At 46.1% G+C, this 16,993-nt stretch overlaps 1 protein-coding gene across 1 annotated transcript in view; it reads right to left on the bottom strand.

Moving 5' to 3' along the window:
• LOC120542641 (deleted in malignant brain tumors 1 protein-like) overlaps positions 1–16,993 on the bottom strand; it is a 39,120-nt gene that overhangs the window by 10,550 nt on the left and 11,577 nt on the right. Inside the window, exon 3 of the mRNA XM_039775235.1 lies at positions 14,580–14,630. Within this exon, the coding sequence (XP_039631169.1) occupies positions 14,580–14,630 (51 nt within the window). The remainder of the gene's footprint in view (positions 1–14,579; positions 14,631–16,993) is intronic.

The raw sequence follows: 16,993 nt of genomic DNA, 5'->3' as shown, positions 1-16,993 counted from the left end.
GAGGTTTCTTACCCTTTAATATCCCATAATGTGACCTTTTTTTTTTAATTACAGTATATTTTATACCAACAGTTCCTTATTTTAAACTTTTCCGTGTGGCCTTCCTTCCTGGGACAGGATCCTCATCAAGCAGGTGCTGGGACTTCCTTCTCCTTTGGCTTGTGAGGTCCTCCCAATTGTCAAACATAGCAGGCTGGCGACGTCCTGTTGACTTTGGCACACTGAGGACTTCATGCCCACTCAGTTCTCATTGCAGACCCAACACTCGGTTGGCGTAAACACAAGTCGTGCACACCACACGTATCTGAGGTGATATTTGATATCTGTGTCCTGCACTTCATACTCCACAGGGGCTTCTTTAAAAGCCCATCCTGAGGATGCTTCTGGGGTCAAAGGCATACTGGTATAGAAACTGGGAGGTGCTGGGCCACCGTCCCCTCATGCTGATCTCTCACACATTTGCATACCTGAGCCACTTCTTGTGTTTCAACTGCCACAACTCCACTGCCACCTGGTGTCCTGAGGGGGTGACTCTCCTCATCATTGTGTCTGCCCCCCTATGCCCTCACTGCCAGGTCTCTTTACTCGATTTGGGTTTTCCAGCCCTGGCCTTGGCCTGCATGTCCATAACATTGGGTGCCCCTTCTTCATACACTCAGGATGTGTCAGAGAGTGGAGAGGAGGATGTGAGCCCCCGTAAAGTGGTGGTCTTTAGAGTTCATACACTAAGCACTTGATGCCCCTCGTCCACCACGCCTTTTATAATTTTAATCTCTGGCAAAATGTGGTTAGCCATCACAGTGTTTGCTTGAAGGTTTAGCAACAGCTGGATAAGAACACGAGACCCCCGACATATAAACGGCCCACATGTGTTCAACACGCAGTAACCCAACAACCTCAGGGTCCGCGCTGATGACACACTACTGTATTGGCTAGGAGGAGTAATGCAACTTTCACCACTTTAACACCAAGACCCCCACATTGAATTCAACAGGTGCAGCCCACCAAACAGCAGGCGTGTGTGATGTTGTGACTCAGGTGTTATTGAAAATGACATCATAAAGCTACTGAGGTGCTTACAGCCCCCCTTATCAAACTCAGACTGACCACAGAAACGAGAGATGAAGAAGAACGTCCAACTCAAAATGTGAGGTGACACACAAGCTGAGGGGACATCAGGCCCCTTTACCTGCCAGATAGCGCTCTTGATACCTGGTGATCAGCAGAGTGTCATAGCGCCATCTGAAGTGACCTGGGTGACAACGCACTTGGGTGAAGAGAACATCTTGGCTGAGACTGAGGAGGTGGACTGCACAGAGCGCCAGAAGAGCCCTGGGGACGAGGCAAACGTACAACACAGAAACAGGTTGGAAAAAGTGATCTGAGACCGCAAAGCTGTGCCCACCAACAAGATGGACGATTTCATGCTGTGGATGGACTTGAAGCGGACATTGTGAAGCCCACTTTTGTTGAGCTGCTGCTGCCACACAAGTCCTTCACCATCTGCCGCTCTTCACAAAGCATATCAGGTCATTTCTGACAAATGGGGGGCAACACCAGCGAGGTGGCATACTTATTTTTTTTTCTACAGCAGATTATTTCATTTCAGAAATTTTTGTTGAATAAGCAAATGTAAGGAAGACTTTTTTCTAATTATTTGTTATAGCAGATCTGCTCTTTCTGTCAGTAAAAGCCAACATCCATCCACACAAGAAGAAGGCGCAGCTCCTCATAGGGTGCACTTACTTTTTCACAGCACAGTTCAGTTTGTGTATAAACACATCGATTCACGAAGATGCCCACCATTCTTGTGCTCCTGTCAGAACTTCACTTGGAGAAAGAAAATGAAGGACAGGCATTGGAGGTTAGTACGTCTGAAAGAGACAGGACTGCTGCAATAAAGCATTTCATCGAAGGTGACGCACGGCACAGCAACCATCTTGTGTGAGATAAGAACAATCACTGCGTCACCGTGTTCACATGTTTAATAACACGCTTTAAATCCTATGATCATGAAAATGATATCACGTATACATCTCAGTATTTTAATTGTTAAGAGAGCTGTAATATCATGAATGTCTTGGATTCTGTGTCCTGTCGGAGGAAGAGAGCCGGTTTAAGACGCACGTAGTGATTTACACACACAGAGAGCACATAGAAGATCACATACAAAACAAAGCATTTAATGTGCGACTTTAGTTATGATGGGATTTCAGAAACTAGTAAGTTAAACAATTTTAAGATTACGTTAATGATGTTCTACTTTAATGCCCAAATAGACTACGTGATTAAAATGGAAATTTCGAGAATGAAGTTGACATTTCGTGTTTTTTCCTCACTGTGTCCCTATTTTTTTTTCTCTGTGTCTCTAATAAGCTGTCATGTGACACTCAGACGGTGGGCTACGACTCGCCTTTTCACGGCGACTTTAATATGTGACTTCTTTTTTATTTCCGGCACTGTGCGACTTTGTGAACTTGAGCTTTCGAGTTTCTCCGACACGCTATGTCACTCGATCAGCTTACTTTTCTTGTTTATCCCACTGTTTACACCAACAAATAGGACGTTTTTCTTTTCCTCCACTTGGTATTCGCTGAAATTGTTCTATTTTTCCTTGTGGTTTTCCCATTGTCTTTTCACAGAACGCTGAGCTTAAGGGCTGTTTATATTGATTTGCATATTCAAAGAGGCGTAATTCTGGGAGGAGTTGGGGCGGGACAGCAGGCGCGTGCACGTGCGTTACTTTTCACGCTGACTGGGATTTATGCAGCAGGATTTTTTTTGTATGTAATCACATTTCCGCTTTTGTGCTTACATCATGTTAGAGTGCGAATTCTACGCACGCTGTTATACATGAGGTCCCTGGAGTGCCGTTTGCAGCAGCAGTGCAGGGATGGAGCCTGCTGAGAGACGGACACTTGGGCAGCTCCACTACCGCTTCTCTGTCTGCTAAGGTGCACAGAAAACGGCGGAGCTTCAGGCTCATAAAGTTGGAGAAAAGGTGACAGATCGAGTTACCACGGACCCCAAGAGAGCCGAGAGTGGTAAAAATGAGTGATGAAAGCACAAGGCGGACCATAGAGGTGTTGTGAAGCGGCGGTGAAGGGAGATCCTCAAAGCTGAGATCCAATGACAGCACCTCACTTAACATCCTGGTGGTGCCACCTGACAACACAGCACTGCCAAACCCTGCTGATGTGCCCTCGACACGGGAGAGAAGACCACCCAGTTGTTTCAACAAGTTTGTGCGCCGTTGCAAAGAGTTGGGCTATGCAACGGCAAAGGACAAGTTACATCAACTAGGGATGAGTCACTAAAAGACTGAGGTGCCATTTTGTCATCAGCAGCAAAAGCGCCAATAAGAACGGCTAATTTCTGTCATGTTAAATATTGTAGTTAAATTGTAAATTACTTAGAACTACAATTATCGTGGTCTTCTTGGATTTTTGTGAGGCGTTGAAATGATCGAAATCACGTGGTCTGAACACAGTGCAGTGAGGAGTACTATATAGTATATCAACCAAATGGGCGACGAAGGACAAAGAATTGTGGGAAATCGAGGAGCAAAGCCCCGCCCATTGACCTGCGCTATTTGCATGTTGAGAACTTGAAAGTGAAAATTCAGTCAGCAGCAAATGGCGCCAGTGCTTATTTACACTTTTTAATTTTCAGGCTGAAAATGAAAAGGTAAACGGGGTGATTTCATGTTCATTTTTGGATCATTTTTGCGTGCAAACTCTGAAAATGAAATTGCAAAAGAGAGATTGCATTTTCATTTTCATTTTTACAGAATATACCTTCCATGAGGTATTCCCAGTAAGTCCGTTTGGTCCATTCTGTGTCCAAGCGTGATTGTCCCCATCCTTTCTACTACCCCGCTGACCTGTGCTCACGCTGCGCTTCACGTTCCTGACCCAGGCACACTTTCGTCATGACGCGACTCCCTGTAAATTCAAACCCAGATCTGAACACGGAACGGCAGCGTGCATGTCCAAATGACTTTCCTTATTTTGTGGTTGTTTTGGGGTCGTGTAGGCTGAACGACGCTCTCCCCTCTTACACAGTTACTGAGTGTGCAGCACTGGGTTTTGCTGTCACGTCACATTACAGAATGACAAGTGAGTGGCAACTGTGTGTCTCGTGCTGATATGTTCACAAATCAAATGAGTCAGACGGTTCTTACACATTCAGCAATTGGAAAATCGACTTTCTTACATTAACTGAAACGTAGTTTAGCTCTCATGGTGCGGCTATTTTAATTGAATCTGCACATCCGAATAACAGCTTTACTCAAACAGATCGCCAAGGTAAGAAAAGCGGCGGTTTAGCAGATATTTATTGGAGTGTAAAGATGTCGGCTTTAGTACATCCGCGTCTTTTGAGTATCTTACCGTTGTTATTCATGGAGTTTCTCATTCTCTGGTATTGTCCGTGTATAGACCTCCTAAATACAATGCGTCTTTCTTGGAGGAATTCTCAGACTTAGTGTCAATTATAATAACTAACTATGACAGGTTCCTTATAGTTGGTGACTTTAATTTTCGTATCGATAATCAGTGTGACCCGAAAGCACAATAATTCATGACCTCCTGAAGTCGTTTGATCTGAGCCAGCATGTTAGTCAACCAATACACAAAAGAGGACACACGCAAGATTTAATGATTACTAATGGACTAAAAATTGATGTCAGGAAGATCGTGGGTATCGGGTTATCTGAGCATTTTCTTCAACTATTTGATATAGAAATACTGATAAATAAAATTAATGAGGAGCGTACTGTTAAAAAACGCTGCTTTGGTTCATCTGCAGCTTCAAAGTTTCCAAACATTTTAATCAGCCAGTCAGTTTGCGGTGCTTACTACAATAGCGAGGATAATGTAAGTAAGTGTTAATGTTAGAGTGAGAGCTGCTGCTGACATAGTCGCTCCTGAAAAGACCGTTAGGAGATCCTGTTACACCATGGAAGACCCAAAGAGTTTCTGATCTAAAGAGAACCATCAGACCTTACTTTATTCTTTGTTACTTAGTACTGTCTAATCTTATTTTTATATTTGTCTTTTTCTTTCTTCATCTTGTAAAGCACTTTGTGCTCCATCATTTGTATGAAAATGTGCTTTAGAAGTAAATGTTGTTGTTCTCCCTTTTGTGCTCCCAATTCGATTCATGTGATTAACGCAGCGTCAGAAGCGACGAAACTCAAGTCTCAGCTCCAGAGGTAGCACCGTGTGCAGTTGAGTTAGCAGCCACCTTAAGTGACAATCAACCGTAAAGAACAATCATGTGGGAGGAGCCAGGAGATCACATGGGCACAGCGGCCATACTGACCAGAAAGAAAAGAGAAAGCAAAGTGTAGATGAAGAGAGAGAAGCAGAATATGGCAGTGACTGCTGTGTGGAGATGGCAATCGAAGTCGTTTGACTTCTCAAACCCATCAGATGGCTAAGCTGGATCAGAAGGTTTGAAGTTTTCACATGAATATACCAAACAAGAGGGAGGAGTAGCTGGTCAGCTCATTCGCATGTTCTATAGAAGACACAGAAGATGACATTATAGCCCTTAACGTTGACTGAGGAAGATAAGCAGACATAGGAGGCTGTGAACTTCATAGTTAAACACGATGAGGTCTTCAAGGGAGCACAATATCATATAAGATGGCCACCAGAAGGAGAGCGTAGAGTCGATCATCACAGTGCTAAGAGGGGAGCTCAGACGTCGGGTGGGACAACAGCACATGGGCTCTGAGCTAACGTTAGTAAAAACTCCACAGAAAGTGAGGCCACGTGAAGGTCTGAGGGGCAGCAACAGAATACAACAAATCAACGCATCAAATGTGGACCCCACAAGGACAAGAAGAAATAGATGGGTCAAAAGACAAACAGGCACAGAAAGAGGGTGGCTGGGGTGGTCAGAGGGGTCGGTGTGGACATGGAAGGAACGTCCAGCAGGAGAGGTGGAGTCTAGAAAGTGTCACTAAAAGGGACATTATGCTGGAGCGTGTCACACAGGTGACGCAGCACACACAGACACGTTGCCTCTAGCTCTACATTTTCAAATTCCCAGATGTCCTTCATGGAGTGTCTGTTGCTCTTTGAGATGGTGGTCTTTCCCCTTTCTTAAGAAGGTCCCCAGCTATGTGACAGTATGCTGTGATTCAGCCAGCATGGCTTACTCTCCGAGCAGAGTTTGTGTTTCTCCTTTCACTTTATCATTTTATTGCATCTTCATCTTCTTCTGCTTTTCTGATTTCCTCTCATTTCTTGTCTGTGTCAGGAAGTCAACACATGACGCAATCTGAACCGGGCAGTTCACGAGCTGGACAAGCCATGGAGTGGCAAAGTGAACCCCCGTCGTGATGCGCCAGACCACGTGACTCCACTGTTGATGTCCCCAGTGATGTCCCCTTCCTTGTCACCCCATGTGGGCCCAGTCTGCCCACTGACGTCGCCACAGATGACCTTCAGATCATCTCACATTAAGCTGAGGTCCTTGGATCTTCTTGTAGTTTGGGAAGGTGGGGTGAATTTGGTGACATGGCCACACTGACTCACCAGCTTCAGGTTTCTCCTTTTTGTAGGTCATGTGGAACGTTGGACTTTAAATGTCCTTGAAAGTTTCTCATAACTTCTTCTAATCAATGAAACAATCAATCAGCCATAGAGGCCCACATGACCCTCTTAGACCAATTGATCTCATCCAGGGGGTCACAGACAGCAACACCGGGCAAACGGCAAAAATTCCCCCAGGACAGTCAATGGTCCTTCACAAGACCCCCTCACCAACACAAGCACACTCACAGTAGCAAGCAGCCCGATGGAGTTTTTCCTGACACACTCATTTTGATGACTTAGGAGGAACACTGGAGGTCCTGCAGGAAAACAGGCACAACATTTGAACCCAGGATGCTGGACCATCAGTCTTCACTTTTAGTGACATTGCTAAACAACACAGGGTGGACGAGATGTGGGCATCAATGAGCTTCCTGCTCAGGTCCTCAGGGTGGTCTCCACCAGTAGGTCGGACTGCTCACCTGTACGGTTCAAACCAGACTTGGCCAGCTTTCTTATCCTGATGTAAAGTTGGGTCCTGTCAGCCTGCTCTGGTCCACCCAATGGGTCACTTTAGGGGACGATTGAGCTGCGGATGTATCACGTCTGTCCGCCGTTCCTGTTGACTGAATGTCGTCACTGTTATGTTCTGACTTTGGCCACTAGGTGGAGATAGTGAAGAGGGATAAAGGGAGTGTTACGAAAATGAGAAAGTTCGGAGGACGAATTGTTTCCTGTTGTTGCTTCCAGTTGTTGGATTAAAACTTTAACTTTTGGCCACTGAGTCTCTTCATTTTATCCTCTGACAACTTAACAGATTGGCGACGAGATACTTACTTGCTTCTACTGGTCTGCAATGGCTGTTGCTGCTACTCCTTTTCCTCAGCCATTTCTGCTATTTCTGGGTGAACCCACTATACCGTTCGAAATGTGGCTGAAAATGTTCAGTAACTACGTGCTGGTCACTGGTGCATCAGGAGATGAATGGCCGGAAGCACACAAGAAGGCACTTCTCCTTCATTGTCTGGGAACAGAAGGTCAGAGATTGTTTTACACACCTCCAAATTAAGGTATGTCAATGGAGGACGCCATTACGGCTTTACCAGCTCACTTTGCTCCACAGAGAAATGTTGTTGCTGAGTGTCATGCTCTTAGAAAATGCGCTCAGGCTGCTAATGAAACCATTTCACAGTATGTAGCCGCACCACGTGACTTGGCAGTTAAATGTGAGTTTGACACTAAACTGGATGAAATGTTACGAGATCAGTTGGTGGAACACGTGGTCAGTCATCGTATACAGGAACGATTACTTTTAGAAGCTGACTTGACTTTGGATCATAAAGCTGTTACGATTGATACGCAGATTGAAGCTGCTGGTGAGCAGGCAGAGTTTATTACGGGAGACAGACCAGTGGCGGTACAAACTGTACACACTAAACCTGCGTCTGCTGCTGCCCACCATCACGACAGACCTTAAAGCCTCCGCGAGTTTCACAGCCTAAAGCTGCTGCGCCTCCTGCAGCATCTGTTCATACTTACTATCGCTGCGGAGCTGAAAAGCATCTTGCAAACGATAAATACAAACTGTCCTGCTGCTTCTGCTAAATGTAACAACTCTCCACAGTCTGGTCATTTTGCACGGGTGTGCCGTTCTCCACAAACATGCTCTGTGCAGGAAGTCGCCTTACCTGAGCTTCAGATCGTTCACTTAAGTGACCATTCAGCGGCCGATAGACTCCGTTGCAGTGTCACAATGAAAACGTCAACTGCCACTGCACTCGTGGATCTAACGGTGGATTCTGGATCATCCGTATCCATTTTGCCTAAATGTAAATATGAGGAGAACCTTTACTGCCACCTTCAGTTAAGCTAGTGACTCATTCACGTTCTCCACTCCCTGTGCTTGTTTGCTCACCTGTTATTGAGTCCAAAGGTGATGTTACGTGCTCAGCGTCAGTCTTCATAGTGGAGTCTGGGACTGCTTTGTTGGGAATGGATTTAATAAAGGGCCTACATGTGTGTTTAATGGCAGTACTGTCTTACCATGTGCTACCACAAACTCGATTCCTGTCATGCGTCTTTCTACAGCTCCATCACCTCCGCTCGCCCTTCACTGTGCAAAAGGCTTCATACACAAAGTTAAAGTATTAGCATAGCAAACGTTAGACCTCTTATATCACTGAAAGATGCTGAGAAATGAGTTCACGCGTTTGTGTTCAGTCGACTAGATTACTGTGACGCACTCCTCTCAGGACCACCCAAAAAAGACAGAAATCAGTGAAAACGAGTGCAGAATGGAGCTGCTAGAATCTTAACTTAGAAAAGAAAATCCAACACATCACACCAGTCTGAGCGTCACTACACTGGTTGCCTGTGTCATTCAGGATTGACTTTAAAATACTGCTGATGGTTTATAAAGCCTTAAATAATCTGCTCCATCTTATATATCAGAGTGTCTGACACCTTATATTCCAGATCGTAACCTCAGATCCTCAAATGAGTGTCTCCTTACAATTCCAAGAGCTAAACTTAAAAGAAGTGGTGAGGCGGCCTTCTGCTGTTATGAACCTCAAATCTGGAATAGCCTGCCAACAGGAATTCACCAGGCTTATACGGTGGAGCACACGGCTGAGAACACGTTACTGTAACATGGCCTTCTCCTAACTTCACTTTAACTTAATCCTGATACTCTGTATGTTCAATTCATCATAATAACTATTCATGGTGGCTCTAAAATCCGTACTGACCCCGACTCTCTCTTCTGTTTCTTTTTCCGGTTTCTTTGTGGTGGCGTCCTGCACCACCGCCACCTACTCAAAGCATCCTGATGCTCCTACATTGATGGACTAAAAGCCAGAAGTCTACGTGACCATCATCATCGAGTCCTTCTGTGAGAACCCTAAATACAGAGAGGACTGATTCATTTATGTGAGGTAGAATGTCCAGAGGGGACTGGGCTGGTGGTCTCGTGGTCTGGACCCCCTGCAGATTTTATTTTTTTCTCCAGCCTTTGGAGTTTTTGTTTTGTTTTTCTGCCCTCCCTGGCCATCGGACCACCTTACTCTTATTCTATGTTAATTAATGTTGACTTATTTTATTTTCTTACTGTGTCTTTTATTTTTCTATTCTTCATTATGTAAAGCACTTTGAGGTACATTTTTTGCATGAAATATGCTATATAAATAAATGTTGCTGTTGTTGTAGACTCTGTTACTCCATTACGACAGAAATTAGGTGGTTTACCACTGTCAGATCGGCATGATGTCAGTGCAGAGCTAAATTGCCTTCTTCAAGCAGGGATTACTGTAAGCATTGATGTCTCGCCCATTGTGGTGGTCCAAAAGAGGACTTGGGGGTATCTGTATGTGTGTTGACTTGTGAGAACCAAATAAAACTATTACTACAGACTGCTTTCCTCTTCCTCACATTGATGAAATGCTCTCATGGCTGAGAGGCACAACAGTGTTCTCCACTTTTGATTTAGAAAGTGCGTACTTTCAGCCTTTGCTTCACGAAGAGAGCCGTGATCTGACCGCCTTTATTACTCATGAAGGACTCTTCAGGTTCTGCCAGGTCCCATATGGGTCTGCTTTTCAAACTACTTAGATGATATCAATTTGTGGGGACGAACACAAGCTGACCATGATCAGACACTTCAAGCAGTTCTTAGACACATAAAAGATGCAGGATTGCAGTTAAACGAGTCAAAATGTCATTGTAATCAGGCCAGTCTGCGTTTTCTGGGTCCTACTGTTACAGCACAAGGGATACAAACTGATCAGGAGCAACTTGCTGCTCTTCTGCAGGCTCCAACTCCAACTGATGTTACCAAGTTACGTTCATTCCTTGGATTTGCATCTTGGTATTATAAGTTTATCCCACATTTTGTAGAACCCTTACATGTCTGCCTCCGCCAAGATACGCAGTTTTCCTGGTCTGAGTTGCTGATTGACAGTCCAGCTCTGGTCTTATTTCACCCTGATTTTCCTTCTGTAGTTTCCACTGACTCGTCTGATTGTGTGCTCAGAGCTGTCCTAGCGCAAGTCCAACCTGACCGTACGGAGTGGACTGTTGCCTTTGCGTCTACGACTCTTACTGCTGCTAAAAGGAAATATCCTACAGGTGATAAAGAAGATCTTGGATGTGTGTGGGCTGTTGAAATGGAGGACTAACTTGTGGGGTCGTAAATGTATCCTCCGTACTGATCATCAAGCGTTGACCACTCTACTGTCCTCAAAAGCGTCTGACCGTGCAGACATGTGGATTGCACGCTGGGCAGCACGACTGTTGTGTTTCAACTTTACTGTTGCTTACCATCCTGGGTCACAGAATGACATTGCTGATTGTCTCTCTCGCTTGCCCTCGCCTGCCGCTGCTGAGGACATTTCAGCAACTGAACCTGAGTTTGTGGCGATGTTGTCTCCTGCTCTGACTGCCCTCTCACCTGGTGAGTTTGCTTCTGCCTCTGCCTCTTGCAGTGAGTTGTCTGCTCTGTGAAATCAGACTACCTGTGGTTGGCCTTCTTCTCTTAATGCAGTTGACGTAGTTCTGCGTCCATATTTCAGATTACAAGATGAATTTAGTGAACAAAACGAGTTTGTGTTCCATGGTGCCCGTCTCATGGCTCCTGTTTCTCTGCACCATACCTTGGTGGCGTTTGCTCATGAAGGTCACCAAGGCATTGTGAGAACTAAACAGTGTCTGCGTGAGCTATACTGGTGGCCAGGCACAGATGATATGGTCACAGCTCAAGTTAAAAATTGTGAACTGTGCCACTCATCTGCCAGTCCTTCTGCTGCACCTTTACAACCTGTGCCATTTCCATTAGAACCCTGGCAAAAGTTGGCCATAGATATAGTGGGTCCATTTGAAACAGCTGTCTGGAATTGGCGTTATGCTGTAACTGTCATTGATTATCATAGCAAGTGGCCAGCAGCCACCTTCACTGCTTCTGTCACTGCTCAGAATGTTAAATTTCCTCACTTCAGTCTTTATCAATTCTGTAGTGTCAGATAATGGATGTCAATTCACGTCAACACACTTGTAAGAAATCTGCAGCACATACGCACTTCAGTACAACATCCTGCTGCAAATGGTGCCATTGAAACATTTCCTCGTGTTCTCAAAGGCTGAATCCAATCTGCTATCTTACAAGAGAAACCCTGGAAACCTGCCATCCCAGAATTCCTTCAGGCATATCGTGCAACACCACACGCTACTGCAGGAGTTTCTCCTTTTAAATTGCTTCATGGCTGGAAAATGTGAACACATCTCAATGTCCTTCCTCCTCCTATTGCCTGTAAGGCCCATAAGGACACTGTGGGTAAGAGAGTTTCTTCCCTTCAACAGAAAATGAAAAACTGTACAGATACCAGACGTGCTGCACAGATTCCTGTTTTTGGGACAAGGTGTGTATTCGAAATCTAATACATTTTCCAAAAGCACACCCAAGATTTTCACAGCCTGTGGAAATTACAAAAAAAATTGGTCCATGTACTTAACTTTTGGCCGATGGAAAAAAATGCCATTCTTCCCATTTATCTAAGTCAAATACACCTGTGCCAAGTGATGCTTCAGGGAATGCTACAGTGGAATTACCGCCCGTCTACATCGACATCAATACCTGAGGTTTCTGACATTCCTCCAGCTCGTATGAGAAGATCCCCCCGTTGGTTTGAGGACTTTGTTACATAATTTGAATGTCTGATGTAATTCAGTGATCATTAGAATGCTAGTAATGTTTAACTATCTACTGTAATTGTACTCTTCTTAAGTAAAACGAGAATATGTTATGTTCTGACATTGGCCACTAGGGGGAGACAGTGAAGCGGGATAAAGAGAGTGTTACGAAAACGAGAACATTCCGAGGACGAATTGTTTTGCTGTGGTCGCTTCCTGTTCTTGAATTAAGTCTTTAACTTTTGGCACTGAGTCTCTTCATTTTATCCTCTGACAACTTAAGAGTCACGTTTGATTTTTCCAAATTATTTGTCAGACTTGAAATGAACTTCAGACTTCCATGTATTGAATTGTCCGACAGAGAAACCCATAAGGCTTTGCGTGTGACGTAAAATGACAAGTGTGGCACCTCAGGAGTGCCAAAGTACTGAATGCAGATCAGCACATCAGCCCTCACTGGACTTAAGGCTGGTCACCATAACTCGAACGTCCAAACAACAGCGACTTGTGTCCCTCAGATGTGGACAGCCTTCTGTTAGGACGTCCATGGCCACTTTCTGACAATGCACACTCACGCAGAGTCTTTTCTGTTTTAAACGTGCAGCCTCTTCTGAGGAAACTGTAATGCCTGCAATGTTCAGGTGGTCTGCCGATTGTGGATGAACGGCACAGACGCTGAGGGGTCACTCTGGGCCGTCAGCCGCTTTCTTGTTAAGTAAGTCATTCTGAGCCTCATGGAGCCGAGCCTGAGGAGGTCAGCCTGGCCGAGGGGCGTCCAGAGGTCCTCCACGCTGCTGCACTTTTATTTCATTCTCTGTGAACTTTCTGGTTTTATCTTAAATGACAGTCAATGGTCGGAGTCATGTGGAGGGTAACCTCAGTCGATAAGCAGGTGCATCTATGGGGGTCAGGATCGTGTCTGCCCGGGCTTGTTTTGGGGTCAATGGTGCAATTTGTCATCGTGCTGTCACTTTACATCCAGCTAATGGAGACACAAGATGGTTTACCAGAAATGCTGCGTCCAAAGAAAAGAAAAGATATTAGATGAAGGAAACTAAAGTACTAAAGAAGAACTCCACATCGATAAGACTGAGTTCTCCATCACTGCTTAATAAAAACTGCTCAAAAAAAGAAAGGAGCCCTTTTAATGAGAGTACAAAATCACGTTAATGACACTTAGGGGCTATTGATCTGCTCAGTTAAGTAGCGGAGGTGCTTGATCTTCAGTGTCAGATGCTTTGGTTCACTGGAGTGGGGGGCAAAAATGAGACGTCCCCCCAAACAGGAGTGAATGGGTTAACAGCTGGAGGGAGGCCACGGACATTTTTCGTTCTTCATCTGTTTTGTCACTCATTTTGCATTTGGCTACGGTCAGTGTCAATACTGGCAGCATTAGGCCATACCTGAACCCTACAGAGCTGGCACATGTAGTCCAACTTCTCCAGGATTCCTCTAGGAGAGCTGGACAGGGCCCCTCGTAGAAGGTCCTTAACCCATCGGCAGGACTTTGGGCAAGGAGGAACAGGATGAGAACTGGCAGAGCCTACAAAATGACCTCCAGCAGGCAGGCCACTGGTGTGAATGTCTCTGAACATTCAAAAACAGACTTCATGAGGGAGGCCTGAGAGCCTGACGTCCTCTAGTGGGCACCGTGGAGCTCAATTGGCATTTGCCATAGAATACCAGAATTGGCGCCCTGTGCTTTTCACAGATGAGATCAGGTTCTTGTTCATCAGTTTCAGCTGCTTTGGTGCACAGGGGGTCAACAATGAGACGACCCCCCAAACAGGAATGAATGGTTTAACAGGTGGAGGGAGGCCACTGACATTTGTCCCTCCTCATCTGTTTTGTCTCTCGTTTTGCATTTGGTTGTGGTCAGTGTCACTACTGGTAGAATGAGGCCATACCTGAACCCTACAGAGGTGGCACAGGTAGTCCATCTTCTCCAGGATGGCACATCAATACCACGTGGCCTTGCCAGAAGGTTTGCTGTGCTTCCCAGCACAGTCTCAATGGCATGGAGGAGATTCCAGGAGACAGACAGGCAGTTCCTCTAGTAGAGCTGGACAGGACCCCTCGTAGAAGGTCCTTAACCCATCGGCAGGACTTTGGGCAAGGAGGAACAGGATGAGAACTGGCAGAGCCTACAAAATGACCTCCACCAGGCAGGCCACTGGTGTGAATGTCTCGAACCAAACAATCAGAAACAGACTTCATGAGGGTGGCCTGAGGCCCCGACGTCCTCAAGTGGGCACCGTGGAGCTCGATTGGCATTTGCTATACAATACCAGAATTGGCAGCTCCACCATTGGCACCTTGTGCTTTCACAGATGAGAGGAGGTTCACCCTGAGCACATGTGACAGACGTGAATGTGTCTGGAGAAGCCGTGGAGAATGTTAAGCTACCTGTGACATCGTTTAGCATGACCATTTGGTGGTGGGTCAGTGATGGTCACTCTGGGGAGGCATATCCATGGAGGGATGCACAGACCTCTACAGGCAAGCCAACAGTGGGCACCTTGACTTCATTAGGTATCGGGATGAAATCCTTGGCCCCACTGTCAGACCCTATGCTGGTTCCTCCTGGTGTACGACAATGCCTGGCCTCATGTGGCGACAGGATGAAGGAATTGATACCATTGACTGCCCCCCACCCCACCCCCCATGCTCACTGGCCTGACACCTCTGGGTGGGACATTATGTTTCAGTCCATCTGACACCTCAAACTGTCCTTGAGCTCAGTGATGCCCCGGTCCAGATCTGGCAGGAGGTCCCCCAGTACACCATCCGTCGTCTCATCAGGAGTGATGTTGTCAGGCCTGCATATAAGCACATGGGGGGTTTAGATCAGCAACTAAACGTGACAAGGTGACAAGGACAGTCAGCTCTGCAGATGTCCCACCTTACAGGACCTCCGCGACCCTCAGCATGGAGACCAGCACCTCTTTGAGGTTCTCCCATCTGCCAGGCGTAAGAACAAACCACTAGAAGATCAGTTTCTTTTCAGAGCCATCGCACTCCCAAAGGGTTCATTTGGCCCCCCACCCCAATTCCTCTCAGTATTCCCACACAGAATTATTGTGGATTTCTACGTCAGTTTTTCCGGCACTGCCCTGCACTTCACCACCATTTCCTTGTTTTGTGTCTTGTGTTGATCTCAGGTGTGTGTATTCTGTGTGATTCATCAGTTAAACTTCACCATCAGTATGTCAATAAATGAGTGACGAGTGACACACGTGGCTTCAGGCATCGGTGGTCTGTGATGTAGCGTATCACCCGCGGGTACGGGTGGCTCTGCTGTACTGTAACTTGTCCATCACAAAAGAAAACCTGCACAAAGAAAATCAACTTTACAACAACAGCTTGAATGCTAAATCACTTTTATTAGGGTCACCAGGACACCTCAGAGTGCCAGCGACGTCACTGATTACACGAAGTGGCCACTCGTCACTCCAGCCTTCCCCACTTTCAGTTGAGTTTCTTCACGCAGACAAAAGGGTAAAGCTCAGTGCAGTCCTTGTCATTCCATCCGCCTTGGACTGAAAGAGAACACAAAACAGGAGGTGAGGGGTCTGCCAACGGTGGGCCTGCCAGCCAAATCCCCAATCCAGAAACTGGAAATCTTGTCATGCCTCCCTAAAAACAGTTGAGCTGACAAGACCACCGCAGGACCTCAAACTGCAAGTTTCACATTTAAGACGAGAGGTCGCCTGCCAGTCAGGTGACGTGAGAAGAACACGAAATATGAAGAAGCATTGCAGACGTACACCACATGAATAAGGACAGGGTGACCATTCAACTGGCCGAGAAGCAGTCGCCATGGCTACTAGCAGCACCGAGGTGGTCTGTGACATGGACATGTGTAGAAAGACAAATCCACTGATCACTGAAGAGCCCCTTTGATAAGTAACACTGACAAGCCCTGCTGTGGTAGACGAGGCCTAAATGAAGGTACCAGAGTTGAGGGGAGACAGTGAAGTTCTCCAGGTGCACAGCAGAGCCCACCCTGACTGGCAGAATCTCATCATTCTCAGCTCAAGAGCGTGATGCACAATGGAGGGTGGTGAAGGTGGTGTCGCAGGTCTGCCTTCTGTTCAGGACGTACACAACAGGAGAACCAACACACCGTACGTATGTCACAGGTCCTCATGTGCCTTTGGTTGCCATTGGATTATTGTGAACTGTTCTGAGGAAAATCGCAAGTAGGACTTTCACTGCACTGAGGACACCTGACCACAAAAACTTGAACTAGCAAGAAGTCAGGTGGGCTCCTCCAACACAGAGCCTCATCAGCGCCAGGAGGGATTCTATTGGGCATTACATGGGATCAGCGCCTCTAAGCAATCTTGGCCCCACTCTCAGACCCTATGCTGGTTCCTCCTGGTGTACGACAATGCCTGGCTTCATGTGGCGACAGGATGAAGAAATTGATACCATTGACTGCCATCCACGCTCATTGGCCTGACACCTCTGGGCTCCAGCTGTAGAGAACTGAAGGTCCAGAAAATGAACTCAGAAACATGGAACTGACTGATGATAAAGAAGAGTGGAAGGAGATAACGGCTGCTTATTGCAGATGTGAATGTAAATCTGCCAGAACTCGTGAAACATCTGATAAAGAGTATCCCACTGCTGACACCAAGTGAAGTACTGAGCATGTCCAGAAGATTCACAGGACGCACTATCAGTGTGTTCTCGCTCTGCAGGGACAGCAGATGTGACCAGTACACCTTGAATCATTTTGTATGAAGATTTGTCTGTCATCTAAG

Source organism: Polypterus senegalus, chromosome 13 (genome assembly GCF_016835505.1).
Source record: "Polypterus senegalus isolate Bchr_013 chromosome 13, ASM1683550v1, whole genome shotgun sequence".
In the NCBI taxonomy this organism is placed as follows: Eukaryota; Metazoa; Chordata; class Cladistia; order Polypteriformes; family Polypteridae; genus Polypterus; species Polypterus senegalus.
This window is presented reverse-complemented; position numbering and strand designations above follow the sequence as displayed.